The 18852-nt window shown below is 39.9% G+C and overlaps 1 protein-coding gene across 2 annotated transcripts in view; it reads left to right on the top strand.

Annotated features, from left to right (window-relative positions):
* The window catches only part of SNX25 (sorting nexin 25), a 120888-nt gene that overhangs the window by 623 nt on the left and 101413 nt on the right, over window positions 1–18852 (top strand). The window contains exon 1 of one of the 2 annotated variants that reach the window (XM_032329225.1): window positions 48–215. The exons of the other annotated variant lie outside the window; for it this stretch is intronic. Coding sequence (XP_032185116.1) covers window positions 123–215 — 93 coding nt within the window. The 5' untranslated portion in view covers window positions 48–122. Of the gene's footprint in view, window positions 1–47; window positions 216–18852 lie in introns of those variants that run through there. 2 annotated transcript variants of the gene reach the window in all.

Raw genomic sequence — 18852 nt, 5'->3', positions numbered from 1 at the left:
GGCTCCGGGCTCCTCCGGGCTGGCGAGATGCTCGCCGAGATGCACGTTGTGAGGCTGTGTAGTTGCTCCACAACCACCCCCAGGCACAACCTCGGTAGCTGAATAATCACTCAGAATCTTGGATGCTGCTCTGCAGTTGGCGGCGGGGGCACTCACTGTACGCACGCGCTGCGCCCTACATCGGTCATTGTATTTCTAACCGTTCTCTGGGGGAGGTAACTTTATGACCTTTTACCGATGGGGAAACTTGTTCAGAGAGGCTGACTTGGCTTAATTCTCATCCTGCCAATACCTCTCCTCCCAAATCTGGTGCACTGTGTAGATGAGTGGCGCAGTCCCAGCTAGTTTCTGTGATTTCGAAAAGGGATGTCAGGTATAATTTCAGTTTGCAACAAAAGGAACCGTATTCCCAGTGGGTTGGGGACAGCAGGCGGTGATTAGGGAAGACAGGAATGAGCTCTTCCCTTCTTCGGTGCCAAACCATTGCTTGATCAACGTCCCAGCTTCCTTTGATAACCTTATCTAAGTGAAACTTGATTCTGATGTAGCTTGTTAGCTTGTGTGTTTGGGGCACATTATGCCGAGTCTGAGATTTGTTTCTGCCAGTAATTTATTTAACATGGGTTTACTAAGAGAATTATAACTTAAATTTCATAAGCCAATAGGATACAGGATAATGGCTCTAAACAAGGAAGTGAAGAAATAACATACTCCACAAACCAGTGATAGATGAATACACCATTGTTCTAGGGGATAGAGAAATAAAGTCCAGATTCATTCATTCATTCAGAATTGGTTCTTGGTAGAATCAGTGCTTTCAACAAAAAGCTGGGCATTAGCTGCTGGGACACAGAGCTAGTGGTGTTGCTAATAGCATTGGTGTTGGGAGGCAAGGTGAGCTGCTCTGAAGGTTAGTACTTTAGGGACAGTTACACAGCTTGCACCACTGCAAGAGAAATAGACTCACCAAGGCAGAAACAGATGTCCCTTTCCCTCCTGAGACGGCTGCCTGGTTTAACACCCTGCTGACCAAGAGTTGCCTGACCCCAGCAGGAACAAGTGTCTCAGGATCTACAGAGAGCTGTTCAGATCAGCAAAGAGTAGCCTTGGCCAGATTGAATACTCTGGGTTATGTCCACACAAATTACTGATATTTAAAGTTTAAAGTGTCCATTACATCATAGTTATTCTTACATATATTTAGATGGATAAGCACAGTAGTTTTGCAGATACCATCTTGGCAGGGTTTCTCAAATTCCCTGTCCAATCAAAAGAACTTCATTTAAAAACATGAATTTGAAATCTTAACCAATGGATAGCATAACTTGGCACTCACTGCTTGGCTGAACGATATTGTCATTAAACTGAAAGTGCCGAGCCACTTTAAGCTAAGGGAAATGGCAGTGATTCAGCTTCATAAAAATATTTGTTAGAGGGAACATTGCCTTCTGGGTTTTGTATTTGCTTATACTATGATCTGCTTATAGTTTTGTAAATATCAAGCTCTTCATCAAAATCACCCTGTCCTGAGTCAGTCTCTTCTGAAAGTACTCTTTAGATAATGGCTGTAGGTAAGGAAGTCAGGCATCCTCACTCTGTAAATTCGGTATATTAAGGAAAAGGAGCTTCTGTTTTCCTCGGTGGTCTCAAAAATTAGTAATGTTTATTTCTTTTAAAAACCTTCATGAAACAGTCCTTTTTTTCGTATCTAATTTAGCAAGAGTTGATGGGCAGGTGTATTTTTCCTCTTGATTTTTCTCTATAGTGGTAGAAAATAAGAATCCCGATTTTACTAACTGGTTTATTGATTTATAAATAATGTCCCAATTCTTTAGAGTATTGTAAGAAATTATAATTCAGTCAGTACATATTAAGTGTTTTATATGAGCCAGGTATTATTCTGGAAGCTGGGATTGAATCAGTGAGACACATAAGAGCCCTCCCTACTCCCTGGAGATTATATTCTTATGGGAGATCAGGCCATAAATAAGGCGATATTTTTAGATAGTGATAAATGCTTATGAGACAAAAAGTAAGAGTTAAATGATTAAGAGTTCCTAGTAGGTGAGAGCAGGAAGTTTAGATGATGAGGTCAGGGTCAAAACCTAGTGTATTGCATTTTGCCTCTGAAGGCATAGAAGTTTTATATTGTGGGTTACCACTATTTCCGGGAAAATACATTTCCCCAAACCGCCCCCCTCCACCACCAACTCATTTAGACCTCTGGGTAGATAAAACTTGGATTAACATCGAGAAAGATGATTTAGTAGAGGAATTTGAGAAAATAGTATCTTAAAGGTGACAGAAAACGAAGCAGTATATGTAATTCTTTATGTATACAACTGGAAGATTTCAGTTAATAGAAGTGAAGCATAAATTTAAGGAAAGTAGATTATTGGTTATTCTTTGGAACTTGGATTCGTGTAATAGTCTTAAATGAGAAAAGAAGGGCATTGGGAAAAGCTTTATATTATGATTAAAATGCATATTCTTCACATAAAATCTTGTTTTTTTGACAGTACTGGTGTTATTTACTCAAGCCTTAAGTTGTGCTGCATTGGTTATTTTACCCCTTCTTCTAGTTGTGCTATATTTCTAATTTGTATTTAAGTGTTTTTTTTTTTAATGTTCTGTTCTTTATGAATGGAAGCATAAGCATGTGGTGTAGTATAAAATATGTCAGTTCTGTGGGGGTAGGAGCTGGACCACACAGGTCATCTAACATATGTGGAGGGGGAGGCTGTTTAGTAGTGAACCAAATGGCGTCTCTTATGATACAGTGACTATTTTACTACAGAAATTTTGATTCAGCATGAAGAAAAGAATCCTCATTCGTTCTTACACATTTTGGATTCTTCTAGTATGAGTCCTACAGGTCAGAGGCTGGGATCTATCCTTCTAGTTGCTTATCCTTCCTTCCTCTTTTTTTCCTTCTTGGTCTCCTTCTATAATGAAAAAAAATGTACACACGGTTAAAATAAGCAACCTCAAAGAAGCCCAAACTAAAAGTGACAAGGGTTTTTGTGTCTAGAAGTGTTTAAAATGCTTCTGCCTGTTTCACAGTGTACCTATTGGTTAAAAACTCCCTGTAATTAGCACCCGTGATTGACACCTTTTGTCATTACCTTACACCTAGCAAGAGCTCAAGGAGTGTTTGCGGATGATGACAGAGAAAATTGTTCTCTCATGCTTTTCCGCTCCTCTTAATCCAGTACTAGCATTTACTGGGCATCTCCTATGTGCGTGAATTTTTATTTTGGGAGGGATGGGAATTACTATTGATTAAGGTAGTAAAAATAATTTTCAACTCAAATAGAAATAATATGTAGTAGTATATACAGGTACTAAGGAAGCTTTCCTGTAAGGTCAGGAAAGTCTTAGAGTTGTTATCTGGGCTCCACTTTAGAAAAACTTGGACTTTGTTACAGGCCAGCAGATTGGAGCTGTAATGCCCGGGCTGGCCTGCTCCTGGGGTAAGTGTTGTTAGTCCAGCTTTGCAGAGCAGGCTGTCATAGTATGTTCCATCTTGTGCCAGGCCAGTTAACTTATCTGGCTCAAGAGCCTCAGGTTCACTGGCCACAGTTACTTGACCCTAGTACATCATCTAAGCAAGGCAACAGAAAGAGAAATATGATGAAAGTGAATCAGTAGTTTAGAAAACTAAACTATGTCTATGGACTTTCTCTTTTACATTGTAACTTACTAGATATTTCTTGATTTATGGTTCATAAATTCAAAAAATTCAAAAAAAGTAAGCAATTAATTGATGATGATCAGAAGGCTGATACAAGAAAGTCCACAAAAGTGAATAGTAGCATATGGGAAACAAAGTCCACTGCTCTATGAAGAAAACATTAATGAGAGACTTTCCAAAGTTCAGGCAGATAGAAGAGTTCAAGTGGCTTATCAAATCTAATTAATAGGCATTTCCTGAGTATCTGCTACTTATCTGCTATTGTGATCTTATTAGATCACTTTTTGCCTAGTTAGCTGCTGAGTCCCTGTGTCTGACACATAGTAGGAACATAGCAAGCTCTCAGGAGATATCAATTTTGCCTGAATAAATGGATTATTGTTTGAGACAAGAACAAACTTAACTATCCTACTTCCATTTTGAATTGAAATTTTAACCCCAGCATCCTAGAGAAGGGTCAGAGCCTTGCAATAGGTGTCACCAAGATCTTGGGAAATTGGTCTCTGGAAATGCAGGGCAGTGTTTTTAGTGTTGGGGAGGATTCAGAGATGAACAAGAATCTCCCTGTCCCTGCCCTCTCAGGCTGAGTAGACAGGACTGATCAAGAAGACTAGTGGCATGCCAGATGTTTATAGAGACAGTAAAATATTCACAGAGCAATCCATGGTGTCAGTTGGCTTGAGTAGGACTTCAAGAATTCCTAAATGAGTTCTTTTACAAATACAAAAGTTCTTTGAGTAAAACAAACTTAATTTAGTTACTTGAGGGGAAAAAGGAAAAAGAGACAGTGATTAGGGAGCCTATATACAACCTCTTTGTGACTTTCCTTTATTATGCTAATTTGATAAACTAACCCTCAGTAATTTGATAATGGATAATGGCATAGTATACTTACTGTCTTCAGAATATTTGCATTTTAACCAGGGGATTTAAGTCATGGTGGCTAGTGGGAAAAAACATAATTGAGGAAGATGGCTTTTTGAGAACCCCTTAAATCACAGGGTCCTCCCTAGCTCTCTTTGTGATCTAAAGGTTGTTTTCCTCTAAATTCACATTATTAATAATTTTTAAATTTAATTTTTTATGTAGATTATAAGTTCACATGTTTTTTTAAAAAGCATATACAAGGGTATGCGGTGAAATTTTCTCTTCCCTATAGATAGTTATTATTGATAGTTGTCTATTCTTCCAGATATATATTATGCACATATAAGCAAATACAGATATGTATTTAAAGGGAGAAGTTTTGTACAGTAAATCTGTAATTTACCAATACAAGAACAATGATTACGCATAAAGGACAGTTTTTTCTTTTTTTATATCTTCATTACAAAGGCACTATCCCTTAAGCTTAGGAAACACAAGAAGTTATATATGAATGATAAGTTCAAAGTACGAAGATACAATACATGATTATACCTGGAACAAAAAAATAAATGCTCATCAAAAACAGGATATGAATGCTAAGAAATACAGAAAGTGTGATTTGATTTAGCAAGACTCTAAAGGAGGCAATATTTATTTTAATAATTTATACAAAAAATAAGTCAACCAAACTGCTGACAGAATGCCTGTACCATTTAGGATCTGAGTTGCCGCTGAGTATATGAGATGAATCATAAGAGCTAGGATTGGAAAGTTAGTTTGGGTCATGTTGTGGAAATCTTCAGTCAAGAGAATAGAACTGGATTTTAGTCTGTAGGCTTGGCAGCTACCGACCCAGGAGGAGAAATGCCATGTTAAGTGCAGTGATAAAAAGTAAAAGTTAATTGCATGCCTATGTGGCTCAGTCCTTAAGCGTCTCCATTCAGCTTGGGTCATGATCCCAGGATGCTGGGATGAGCCCCACATTCGGCTTCCTGCTCAGCGGGAAACCTGGTTCTCCCTCTCCCACTCCTTCTGCCTGTGTTGCCTCTCTAACTGTGTCTCTCTCTGTCAAATAAATAAACGAAATCTTAAAAAAAAAAAAAAAGAGATAATGAAGCTGTGTGAATGGAGACGAGAGAATAAATTTGAGTGAGATTTTTTTCTTTGACGTAAAATATCATCATTACAGTTAGGTTTAATTATCTTCTCCAGAGTGTTCCAACATTCTCTTTAAACAATAAATTCAGTCCCAAAAAAAGGGTCCTCCTGTTCACAAAATGGAGACCACAGTTTCCAAGTTTAAATGTTTGTTCTTTTTGGAGCCCACATTTTGGTCCTTTCCCAGGAGATTCATTTCAGTCTTGAATCTCAAGTTTTGTTTTGTTTTTGATGTCACCCTTGTAATTGAATGTTGCCTTCTTGAAAATATCTTAGGTTTTATTTCCCAACCTTATTGTTTTGGGGTAAGGAGTACCCCCAGACTCCTGAAAATGTGAGCTCTTGTAGTCAGAATGGTGCACACAGTTGTATAAAATGGTGACTCAGCAGGTTTAGTGCTGAAGGCTCCCGGCTTAAGAAAATGAACATTGCCAATGGAAGGCTTTAAGTATTAAAATGATAGCATACGAACTTGTGGCTTTAAAAAAAATGCAACTTTGCTTTCGAAAGAAAAATACTGCAAACTTGGAATTTATTATTATTTTTTTTACCCCAGTATTAGGTCCCTTTCCAAATTAGGGTTGGGTGAGTGGGTGGGAATGATGGGAGTGGTGGGCATCTCTTCTAGAGGGTTCTCCTGGATACCTTGAGCCTCAGGCCAGGGCCTGCATCCATGATTCATTTCTGCATCTGTGTTAGACTTAAGGAGTGTGCTTATATAGTTTCCGGAAACACAGTGAAGGTTTCCAGAAGGTCCAGTGGGTTTGGTTGTATTTTGATGGGTTTCCCAGCTCAGGTCCTGCTTTGGTAGAATGTACTTATGAGTGTGAGATGTGCCTGCTCTGTCCCTGGGGGTGACCTGTTCTGGTCAGTTACTATAGGCACTGGTCAGTCCAGTACATTTGTCAGCCATACTGGGGTTTCCATGTCTGAATTGCCATGAGCTGGATGTGAAGAAAAATGTCTGTGGGAGCTCCAGATAAAATGTCTCTGAGGCCAAGGAAGAAAAAGAACAAATAGTACATTTTTAGGGTAAGAGACATGAACTTTTTTAGGCTACTAGGATCTATTTAATAAGCTTCCAGTTTTGGTATAGAATACTACTCTTAGAAAATTAGATAAGTTTCTACAAATACTTATTTCTTTAAAAAAATTTTTTTTATTATGTTATATTAGTCACCATGCAGTACATCTTTAGTTTTTGATGTAGTCTTCCATGATTCATTGTTTGCATGTAACACCCAGTGTTCCATGTAATCTGTGCCCTCCTTAATAACCATTTCTGGGTTCACCCATCCCCCTACCCCCTCCCCTCTAAAATCCTCAGTTTGTTTCCTGGAGTCCATAGTCTCTCATGGCTCTTCTCCCACTCTGATTTCCCTGTCCTTCATTTTTCCCTTCCTTCTCCTAATGTCCTCCATGCTATTCCTTATGTTCCACATATAAGTGAAATCATATGATAATTGTCTCTCTGCTTGACTTATTTCACTCAGCATAATCTCCTCCAGTTCCATCTATGTTGATGCAAATGGTGGGTATTCATCCTTTCTGATAGCTGAGTAATATTTCATCGTATATATGGACCACATCTTTATCCACTGACCTGTTGAAGGGCATCTCAGCATCTTCCACAGTTTGGCTGTTGTGGCCATTGCTGCTATGAACATTGGGGTGCATGTGGCTCTTCTTTTCTCTACATCTGTATTTCTGGGGTGAATACCCAGTAGTGCAATTGCCGGGTCATAGGGTGGCTCTATTTTTAACTTTTTGACGAAACTTCACACTGTTTTCCAAAGTGGCTACACCAGCTTGTATCCCAACAACAGTGTGAGGGGGTTTCCTTTTCTCCACAACCTCTCCAACATTTGTTGTTTCTTGCCTTGTCAATTTTTGCTATTTTTACTGGTGTAAAGTGGTATCTCAGTGTGGTTTCGATTTGAATTTTCCTGATGGCTAATGATGTTGAACATTTTTTCATGTGTCTGTTAGCCATTTGTGTATCTTCTTTGGAGAAGTGTCTGTTAATGTCTTCTGACCATTTTTTGACTTGATTATTTGTTCTTTGGGTGTTGAGTTTGAGAAGTTCTTTATAGATCTTGAATACCAGCCCTTTATCTGTAGATATTTGCAAATGACACTACAGATACAAATACCTATTTCTAAAGTAACCTGCATTTCTGTAGTTCTCAATCACCAGTATGTGTGAGTGACAGTATTTATATATGACTGCCATTGATGGCAGGAAGTAAAATTTTATAGGTGTTTACTTCTGTCTGCTCATGCAGAACCTTGGTCTACATGCCTCTAACTGCCCCTCCCCAGTATTTCTGAGAGTCCATTGGCAGTGTCTTCTATATTTGTGAATAAGCTTATTTGTGTTCTTCCATTCATGGTACCTGCAAAGCATTTGAGAGTGGCTTTTCTGCCATCACTGCTGGAAGTCTGTGAAAAAGCACATTTCCTATTGTGCTACTAGTGTCTCAGTCCCCTGAAGCTGGATATCCAGGTGTGTGTATTTAGTCCTTTTTTTTTTTTTTGTAGTTCATAGTAGCTAAGTGTGTAGCCCTGTTTCTCTTTGGATATACTTCTAAACATTTTTTCCTCACCCTTATTATGGAAGCCGAGGAGCTGATGCTCCTGTTTGCATTTCTTGTGAAGATAGCTCTACCTTGTTGTCCACCTGGCCAGGAGCAGCCCTTGGAGTCAAAGCTAGAGTTCTCTCTGTCTCCAACCTTGAACCCATACATACAAGTCACCTCGCAAAAGGCCTCTTTATCCTCTAAGTCAGCTCTTACAAATACCCACCTGAGGGCTGCATGCAGGCTTTCCCATTTTGTTAGACATGAAGTTAACATTTTAACTATTCCAGAAATTTCACGATGTTTTTTTTGAGGCAATTAATCTCTTTCTCATGATTTTTTTCAGTTTCACTAAACCTTTCTGAGATAACAATCTCTAGATTATCTCAGGAAGTTGCTTTGTTTTCCAGATTTGAATAATGGTTATTCTTGGATCTCTTTTTTTATTATTTTAGGTAGTCTCATCCTTAAGCCCCCTGTAATAACCATCTCTACACTGAGGAGTAGAGATTTATTCCTCTTTTGGGGTCTCAGTCTCATGTATTCAACTGCTTGACTTGGCATTTGCTGTGGTGCCTAAAACTCAGCTAGTTCAAGTGTCCTCATCCCTCTTCTGTTGTCTTTTATGTTCATGACTAACACCTCCTTACATCAGGTACCACAGCCAGAAGGCTTTGAGTTCCCTGAACATCTCCTTCTCCTCACTCTCCATATACCGTCCGTCCATCACCAGGTCCTGCCTTCTTACCTCTTGAGCATCTTGCACCCATCTACTTCTTTCCATCTTTCCTGCTTCATCCCAACTGCCATCATGTCCCACCTAGATGACCGCAGTAGCCTCTCAACTGTTCTCTCTGTCTCCTTGTTGGCATATTAAAAATGCAAACCTAATCAATCCATCTTCAACACATTTAATTAAAATCCACCAGTAGCTTCCTGTTCTTCCCAGCTCTTCAGCGTCACCTGTCTTCACTACCTTCATCCTCATGTTCCATCCTCAGTCCTCAAAAGGCCATGCTTGCTCCTTCACTGGTGACCTTGTATCTAGCTTCCTCTACTTGGAGAAGCCCACTGCCCCCTTGGGTAGTTAATTTCTTTCCCCCAGACCTCAGCTATTGTTTCTGCAGAAATGGTCCCCCTATCTGCTGTGTATACTCTCATGACCACATACCTTTTCTTTATTTTTTCTATCACAACTGTAATTTTAGATGCCCTGGATGATATCTTTCTTCTCTTTCTTGATCTCCATGAAGGCAGAAACTCCCTCATATCTTTAACATTTAGCATGATTTATTTATTTTTATTATTTTTTAAAAGATTTTTATTTATTTATTTGACGGACAGAGATCACAAGTAGGCAGAGAAGCAGGCAGAGAGAGAGGAGGAAGCAGGCTCCCTGCTGAGCAGAGAGCCTGACACGGGACTCGATCCCAGGACTCCGGGATCATGACCTGAGCTGAAGGCAGAGGCTCTAACCCACTGAGCCACCCAGACACCCCACATTTAACATGATTTAATAGGTAAAAGATAAATCTTTCTTGACCGAATAACTGGGAATCAACATAATGGTTTTGGAGCCAGTCTTCTGAATTTGAATCATGGCTCTGCCCTAATAACTATGACTATGGGCAACCTGCTTAAGATTCCTAGACCCCAGTCTTCCTATCTGAAAAATGGAGATAAATAATTTCTAGGATTTGGGGGAACAATGTTATAGTATTTGAAAATACAGATTCTAGTATTTGTAGAAGTGCTTTGAATATAGAAGGTATTAAATGGTAGAATTTACAGTATCTCTTTTGAAAAGAACTTTTTATTATAAAATAAAAAATGCAGATTCAGAGAATCTCACAAAATGTATGGTTGGATGAATGATCATAAAGAGGATACCTTGTAACTTACAAAAACCTCAGAAGCCCCTCTAAGACCCTCTGTATCTCCACCCCATTTCAGCCCCTTCTATTACACCTAAGTGTCTTGACTTCATTAGTAATCACTTCCTTGCATGCGATTATAGTTTTATCACTCGAATATGCATCAGTGTACATCATGGTGTTTTTCTTGCCCATTTAAAAAAAAATCAGGGACGCCTGGGTGGCTCAGTTGGTTAAGCGGCTGCCTTCGGCTCAGGTCATGATCCCAGCGTCCTGGGATCGAGTCCCACATCAGGCTCCTTGCTTGGCAGGGAGCCTGCTTCTCCCTCTGCCTCTGCCTGCCATTCTGTCTGCCTGTGCTAGCTCTCGCTTCTCTCTCTATGACAAATAAATAAAAAAAATAAATAAAATAAAAATAAAATAAAAAAATAAAAAAAAAAAAAAATCAGTTTCCCCTCTCTCCTTTTCTTTCCTTTACAGTTTATCTGTGAAGAACCTGGAGCATCTATCCTGTGGCATGTCCTATAGTTTGGGTTTTGCTTGATTGTGTGTGAATGATGCAGTTCAGCATGTTCTTTTCCTTTGTATGTCCTGCAATTTGGCAGCTGGATCCAGAGGCTTGATTAAACTTGTGTTTGATCCCTTTGGCAGACCAAAGGTGGTGGTGTGATCATTCATCAGGAGGCACATAACCTCATTTTTCTTTTTTGTTATATCAGTAGCTGTTGATGCTTGATACCAAGTTCCACTGACTTGTTGGGGGTGACAGAATGGTAATGTTTTACTTCTGCCATAGAGTGAGTCTGTAGTACAAGCTACTGGAACCTCTTATGTTTCTGGGCAAGGGGTGATTTGCTGGGGTGGACATCTGAGTCCGAGTGAAGAGTGGTGGTCACGTGGCCTAGATTTACAATCTGCTGGTGGTGATCCATTATCAGAAATATGTGGATGGGGGAAAAAAATAAGTGCATGAGGCTTCCAAGAAGGAGATCATGTTCATTTTAATTTCATTCTTTCATTTTTATTTATTGGTTTGAATATTTTTAAAAAGAGACATGTTTCCTTCATCTATTTGGTTACACAGTAGTACAGTTCACATAGAAAAGCAGGGTAAATGCTAGATTTTCCCCCATTGCTTCTAAAACAATGAGTTGATGGTGGTTGGGGGAGGGATAGGGTGGCCGGGTGATGGATGTTGGTGAGGGTATGTGCTATGGTGAGTGCTGTGAAATGTTGTAAGCCTGATGATTCACAGACTTGTACCCCTGGGGAAAATAATACATTACATGTTAATATAAAAAAATTAAAAAAATTTTTTTAAATCTCAAAAAATAAAATAATGAGTTGATTCCCCATCATCCTCTGAAGGTGATTAGTTGTTTTGTGTTTTGAAAAAAAATTACAAAATTACAGATTTGAAAACAATAGATGGGTTTCAATAGTTGTAATTATCTTTTTGAAGCTTAAATAATCCCATCTTTGGCTCTCTGGCATAACAGGATATTTCAGGTTCATCTTGAGCATTTTCTGTTCTCACACCTGCAATTAGCCATTTCTTCAAAAAGAGCTCTGATTTCTTTTAGTTGGATGTGGAATTTCAAGAACCCATTCTGCCTCAGCTCTGAGCAGCACAGCCAGACCCAGATCTAGCTGTTGGAACTTCATTTGCTTTATTTGTTTGTAGGGTGACAAGTGGACCTGATTTGCTTAGACCTGTCTTGGTTTTAGCACTGAAAGTTCTGTGGCCCGAAGGAAAAAAAAAATAAAACCAAAAACTCATTCTAGGTGTTAAGCTCATAGCTATTAGTTTGGTCATTGTTTCTTGGCTTTCTCTTTGAAGAAATCTGGAAAAATATGTGTGAGATCAGTCTTTTGCAGGGAATTCATCCAGTAGTCAGATTTATGTACTCTGTTTGTCTTCTTAAAGTCAAGTAGCACTTATTTTGGACAGTGCTTTAATCATTTTGCTGCTTGCTTATCAGAGCCTACACTGGCATTGTTCACGGGTTCAGGGAAATAGTTTCTGTGGTCTCCATTGAACTCACTGCACTCCAGTGCATGATTGTGAATACAGCAGACAAATATGTGCACTACCGAGTCCCAATGTGAATGTTAGAGAGTGACTGCCTTAGTAATTATTGTAGCTAAACTTAACATTTATTGTACTTACTGTATGCTGGTGGCTATATGTATGTATTACCTAATTTAATTTTTATACCTACCATGTGAGATAGGACTGTTATTTTACAGATGGGAAGACTGAAGTTTAGAGGTTTAGAGCAACTGAATAAAGTACCCAGGCCATGTAGCATGTGGAGGAACTAAGGATTAAACCCAGGTCTCTTTTACTCTGGAGTCTGTACACTTAACCACCTTATTACCTTTGTAATTATTAAAGGCTAGTGTTACCTAATTCAGGTTAAAAAAAAAAAACAAAAAAACCTGGATATTCTCTGAGATGGTTCTAGGATCTGTTTAGGAATTAGTGTCACTTTAGAGCTCTCAGGTTGAATAGAATGGTGTTCCAGCTGCCCCTTCTGTGCTCATGACGATCATTACTAATCAAGTATGGCCATATTTTGTTTATGTTTTTCTGCTGGATCTGGATGACGTCTCAGAATCCCTTTCAATATAGTCTTCCAGGCAACCACTAAATATTTACCAGAGTTGGCACATAATGTGAAACCCATCTGCCATTCTGAGTGAGAACCACCTAGAAGGGCAGTGGTTCCTCTGGATTCCCGGAGCACATTTCTGTGTCTGTATTACTGTCATCACTTTACTATATGATAATAGTCAGTTATAGAGTCTTCTCATCTGCTCTGGTAAAAGCCACTTTTCCAAACTACATTCCATTAATGTTTAATTTCTGGGAGATGCTTTTAGGTATACTGCAAAAAACAAGAGGCAGGATGAGAGCCTTGTTTGGTCACATAATTTCAAAAACTAAGTTCTTGAAACTTGCCTTATTTATTTATAAAAGATGTTATTTAGTTATTTGAGAGAGAGTGATACAGAGAGCGAGCACACAAACTGGAGGGAGAGGCAAAGGAAGAGGGAGAAGCAGACTTCCCACTGAGCAGGGAGCCCAATGCAGGGCTCAGTCTCAGGACCCTGAGATCATGACCTGAGCCAATGGCAGACACTTAAGCTACGGAGTCATCCAGGTGCCCCGTTCTTGAACCTTTATAATGTGCATTATTGTGTTAACTTCTGAGAAGTCCTATCTTAATGGAATCTATTAAACTGTACTTAATCCTGTTTTCTATACCTGACTGATCCCCATATCCCCACTTTTTTTTAAATAATAAAGAGATTATTAAGAAATAATATACAATCTATAGAGGTAGGACAGGCCCAGGGGAGGGCAGGCCCCTGTCAAGCTGCCAGCACCATTTCTTCGTATTTTTTTGCCCTTCTCTGAGGGGGATTAATTCTCAGACTAGTGGCCAGATGACTGTAGTAGGCACAGGTATTGCAGCCACATAGGATGATGTCCAGGGGAAGAAAATCCCTTTTCAGAGCAAGGGAAAAGTTGCCAGAAATGCCTCCTGCAATGTTCCCTTCACATCTTACTGACTGGGCTGGGGCAGGTATCCTTTCCTAACGAATTGTTGGCAAGGGGGACAGGATTTCTGAGGGTGACCTGAGTGGGTCCTTTAGGAAGGAAAGAAGTAATAAAGTCAAAACAATGAGCATTTCACTTCACCTCACAGGTCTTCATGACTAGGGCTAACTTCTCTTAGCCTGTCTTCCACACTTCCATTCATTCTTAAAGCTACCTTCTGTTCCTGAATTTACCTTTGTGTGGTGGGTGTGAGAGCACCCACATGCCCCTCGGAAGGCCACTGCCCCCATCTCTACATGGTCACTTCTGCTTGTTGGTAAAAGTCCACTTCAACTGCCCTTCCGTTCAGTCCGCTTTACCTGCCCTTTGGGTCTGCCCAGTAAACGTTTATTTCAGTGAGGAGAGGGAGAAGTCTAGGTTAATTCCAGGGTCTGGCATGGGTGGCTGAATGGCGTTAGATGCTATTTGCTCAGTTTTGGAATGGGGGAGGGTAATGAGTTTTGGAATGGGGGAGGGTAATGAGTTTTTGCCATGTAGATTTTGAGGGGCCCGTGGATATGTTCAGCCTGCAGTGAGATTTGCTGGTGTGCAATTTCAGGGAGAGGCCAGGATGAAGCAAGTAGATTTGTTGGCAGTCAGGATGCAGGCGGTAGCTAAAACTACAAGGATTGATTGAATGATTGAAACCAGGGAGCCAGAGGGTAGGTGGAGGAGGGGCTGCTCACTGAGGTGTGAGAGGAAATATTCCAGGACAGGAAAGAAAAGCCCAGAGAAGCAGAGAATCAATGGCAAGTAGCATCAGGTGTAGGTTCAGAAGAGGTCCAGAAGGAGGTCAGAAGGTCCAGAAGGTCCAGAAGGTCAGAGAGGTCCAGAAGGAGGACCAAGCAAGAGGTGTCCACTGGGTTTGACAACTGGGAGGTCTTTGGAGATTTGTGCCAGTGGTGTTTTGGGAAGCAAAGGCGGATGTGGGAGCAAAAATTATATTCTTGTGGGTGAAGAGTGAGCAGGAGGTAAGGAAGGAGAGACAGTACATGGACAGTGCTCCTCTAGAAGCTTGGCTAAGGAGGAAAGTAGAGAAGGCAGCATTTATAGGAGTGTGTGTATGTGTGTGTGTGTGTGTGTGTGTGTGTGTGTGTTTGGGGAACTTTTGTTGAGTGGAGATATGTAAAAACATTTTTGGGTTAAAGGGGAATCGTGAAAAGTAGAGAGAAAGGGCCTGAAAGCCTCCGAGCTAGAGGATGATTGATAGGGCAGTGTCCAGGCAGTGGGACCAGAGCACAGGTGGAGGGTTTAGGCTTGAGACTAGTGGGAAGGAGGAACAAAGGGGAGGGTACAGAGAGAGAGCCTCGTAGGAGGTTGGCAAAGAACTCAGATGTTTCAAGCTGACCCCTACTTTCTTGGTAAGTAGGAAGTAAAATTAATTGCTCGTGGTTAAGAGGATGACAAATGTAAAAGGTAATTTTTTTTTTTTAAAGATTTTATTTATTTTGACAGACAGAAATCACAGGGAGGCAGAGAGGCAGAGAGAGAGGAAAGGAAGCAGGCTCCCTGCTGAGCAGAGAGCCCCATGCGGGGCTCGATCCCCGGACCCCGGGATCATGACCTGAGCTGAAGGCAGAGGCTTTAACCCACTGAGCCACCCAGGTGCCCCTGTAAAAGGTAATTTTAAGAGAGGTCGTAAAAGGTTTGGAAACCACCACCACCACCACCACCACTACCACCACCACCACCTCTTGGAGAAAATAACAGGAAGATTTTTTGTTGAGCCCTTACTGTTGTACCTGGGCCCTATACCAAGTACATTCTCATTCAGTCCTCATAGTGACCCCATGAGATACTTACTGTTATCCCCATTTTATGGGTCAGGAAACTGTTTTAAAGAGATTAAGTGACTTGCCAAAGGTCAGGTTGTGAACCAGTGATCCAGGCTTTTTCTGACACTGGGGCCAGCCTCTCAATTTTTATGCTCTCCTGCCGCAAGGGAGAGGAAGCCTAGCAAAAGTAAGTGGGCATATTGTTTTATTGGAGTTAAGGGCTGATGTGGGTTGGAGGCCAGGAGAATGTGGTGACGCCCATTGGCTTGGTTGTGATATATTTTTTAGGAGGACCACTTAGCTCCTGTGATGGAACCAAGAAGGAGCCAGGATATGGAACGGGTCAGGGGGCAGGAATCCTTGATAAGAGTTGCTCAGGTGTCAGCTAAGCCAAGGAAGGAACAGAGGCCAGGAGGGAGCTTAGAGAAAGGGGAAGGATCAAAGAGATTGACAGACTTCTAATGCTCATGCCAAAACCTTCGGTGTGGCTACAAGAAAGGGGGAGTGGAGAGGAAGGTCCTGGAGCTGAGGAGCCAAGACACTGTGTTGTGGATGTGATGTGCCCGGATGTTGCATGTGATTCATCTTCCTATTTCTCTTGTGACTGAGGAGTTGCCTTCAGGAGCTCTCTGGTAAAATATTGTCTGAGGAGAAAGCTTGCATTATACACTATGAAATCAGAGACAATGGGAAAGTCTATGGGTGGGGAGAGTGGGGTTATTGTCTCTTGACTGTTTTGACCAAGTCCAGCTCTGGCAATACGAGTGCCCTTCATGGCATTTGCTTTGAACTATACTTGGGTGATTTTACCAATTAAATGCAATAAGAAGTTAGTTAATAGAGTTGTTTTTCTTTAGAAGAGTATGTCTTCGGCAATTTAAATTTCCAAGAATGGTTTCATTCAGTGCCTGTACTCAGTGTCGACCATTCTAGGAATACAAATAATTTTTGATTCAAGAACTGCATTTAAAACTAGCTCTTATTACTTTAACTGATTTTTCTTGTCTCTTAAAGTGAATAATGGTTTGTTAATATTGTGGAATAGAAATTTTGGAGAAAGAATTTTTTGAGACTACAAATGAAATACTGTAATTTTGGGGGCATCAGTGGGTTAAGCATCTGCCTTTGGCTCAGGTAATGATCCCAGGGTCCTGGGAGGGAGCCCTGCGTCAGGCTCTCTGCTCAGCAGGGAGCTTGGTTTCCCCTTTCTCTCTCTCTGCCTGCCTATCTGCCTACTTGTGATCTCTGTCTGTCAAATAAGTAAATAAAAAATATTTTAAAACATTTTAAAAAAAGAAATATTGTAATTTTCATTTCAGTTAACAGAGCAAAGTCAAAGTTAGGAATAAATCTTCTGTGATTCTGCTTCCACTTAATGTAAAATGATTGCTATGTTCTTAAAATCTTCTGAATAGTAAAAAAGTGTCAGTTTTTTCAGGTGTCATAACTTGTGTTACCATGATCATTTAGCCTTTCTCCGTGTAGTCTAAGGGTCCATAAGTAATTTAGAAATTTTTGTTAAAAATATATACTTATTTCAAAGACACACCTTAAGCTTTCTGAATTAAGAATCTTGGGGGATTGGAACAAGAAATCTGCATTCGAGCAGATTCCTCAAGTGATTCTTGAAAACTGAATTGGTGTGTTTTCAAGCAGTGGATAGCAGCTTCTGGGTATCAATAGGGGCAAAGGAAACTCAGCCGCATGTGGTATTCGTATATGTTCATATACCCACATGTACCAGCATGTCCCCTCTTCTTGAGGATGGAATGGCTGCTGCACAAAGGCCTATCTTTAATACTATGTTTCTTCTCAGAAGAAGTTTTATTCTTTGATTTTCAACATTTATTTTAGATAGGAATGGAAGAAATAATTTGTATGATTTGGATCTAGGCAGGGACAGTTAACTTTTTACTTATCTGTTTGGAAGGGATAAAAAAGTCAGCATCTGAGTAGTTTGCATTTAATTGTGTTTTCAGTTTTATACAGCCAGAATTTTTCATGGCAATAATTCATCTCCTACATTTCAATATCTTGTATATATTTGTTATCTGGGCCACTCTACATGGAGCTCAGCTTTTTGCTTTAAGCGAACTGTGGAAATAGAGATCCTACTGAATCAAATTACTAATGTGATATTTTTCTAACTAGGTATGTACTAAATATTTAATCATCTGTTTTTATTTAAAAGCTAGCCAGCAAATTAATAATGGTATTATAGTGTTTCAGGACAGTAATGGAATATTAAAAAAAAAAAAAACCAATAACCGTGATTGCTTTCATTACTAAAGATCTCTGTGAAAAAAGCAATTCTATGTGACTCATGTATTTCTTGAGTTACATGAAGCAGAGGTAACCACTCTTGACTCCTTTATTATTTGTAGTGAGTGGTTTCAGTGAGAACTTTGGTGAGATGAGAGTAATTTTTGTAATATACTTCAATACGTATGAACTTCAAAATTCTCCTGAAATGATTTCCTGTGTTGACTGTATATTAAGTAACTTTTCTTCCATGACCTGGGCTGGAAAACAAAATGTAGAGAAGATACCAGACTAGGAAGAATATTAGAATTCCTCGGCATAGTCTCCCTCTTTAAAATGGTTTCCTGATCCATAAAATGGGAATAACAGGAACTATCTCATGGTGTCACTGTGAGGACTGAATGAGAATGTACTTAGTATAGGGCCTGGTACAACAGTAAGGGCTCAACAATAGTTCTTTTTTTTTTCCCCAAACCTTTTGCCACCTGTCTTATTTGATTGTGAACTTCCATCAAGAATAGATTAAGGCCTGTGAACCCAGAGAATGTAAGTTCTTTAACTTTGTCTCTGTAGTACCCAGCTAAGTGGCAGCAGACACACAGAATCCTCAGTAAATGTTAGATGATTGAATGAATGGATGGAAATGTGATTCATATCATGGAAACTTGTGATTTCCCTCATGGACTCAAAATTACAGTGGAAGCCAGTGATAAAATGGTTACAGAATTTTCATTACACAAACCTTTTCAGGAATGCACAAAGCTAATGTCAGTTTTCGGTGACCCTTCCTAAGCCAATTTGCTTTTCCTCATTCTCCTCCTGCCAGCCCTAGTATCTTTTCTACAGTTGCCAATTTAGGCCAACTGCGGCTGCCTGTGTACTTTTAAGTGCATGTTAGAATTTCAGTTTCCAAATCTGTTCTGATTTGAAATATACTTAAATTTCTCTTAAAATCAAGTGAAGTGTGTTTTCTAAAGATCTTCAGATTTAAGTTCCTGACATTAGAAAGAAAACACATTTTTCTTCCCATTAGTCT

This window comes from Mustela erminea, chromosome 21 (genome assembly GCF_009829155.1).
Source record: "Mustela erminea isolate mMusErm1 chromosome 21, mMusErm1.Pri, whole genome shotgun sequence".
Lineage (NCBI taxonomy): Eukaryota > Metazoa > Chordata > Mammalia > Carnivora > Mustelidae > Mustela > Mustela erminea.
Note: the sequence above shows the minus strand (reverse complement) of the source record. Positions and strands in the feature narration are given on the sequence as shown.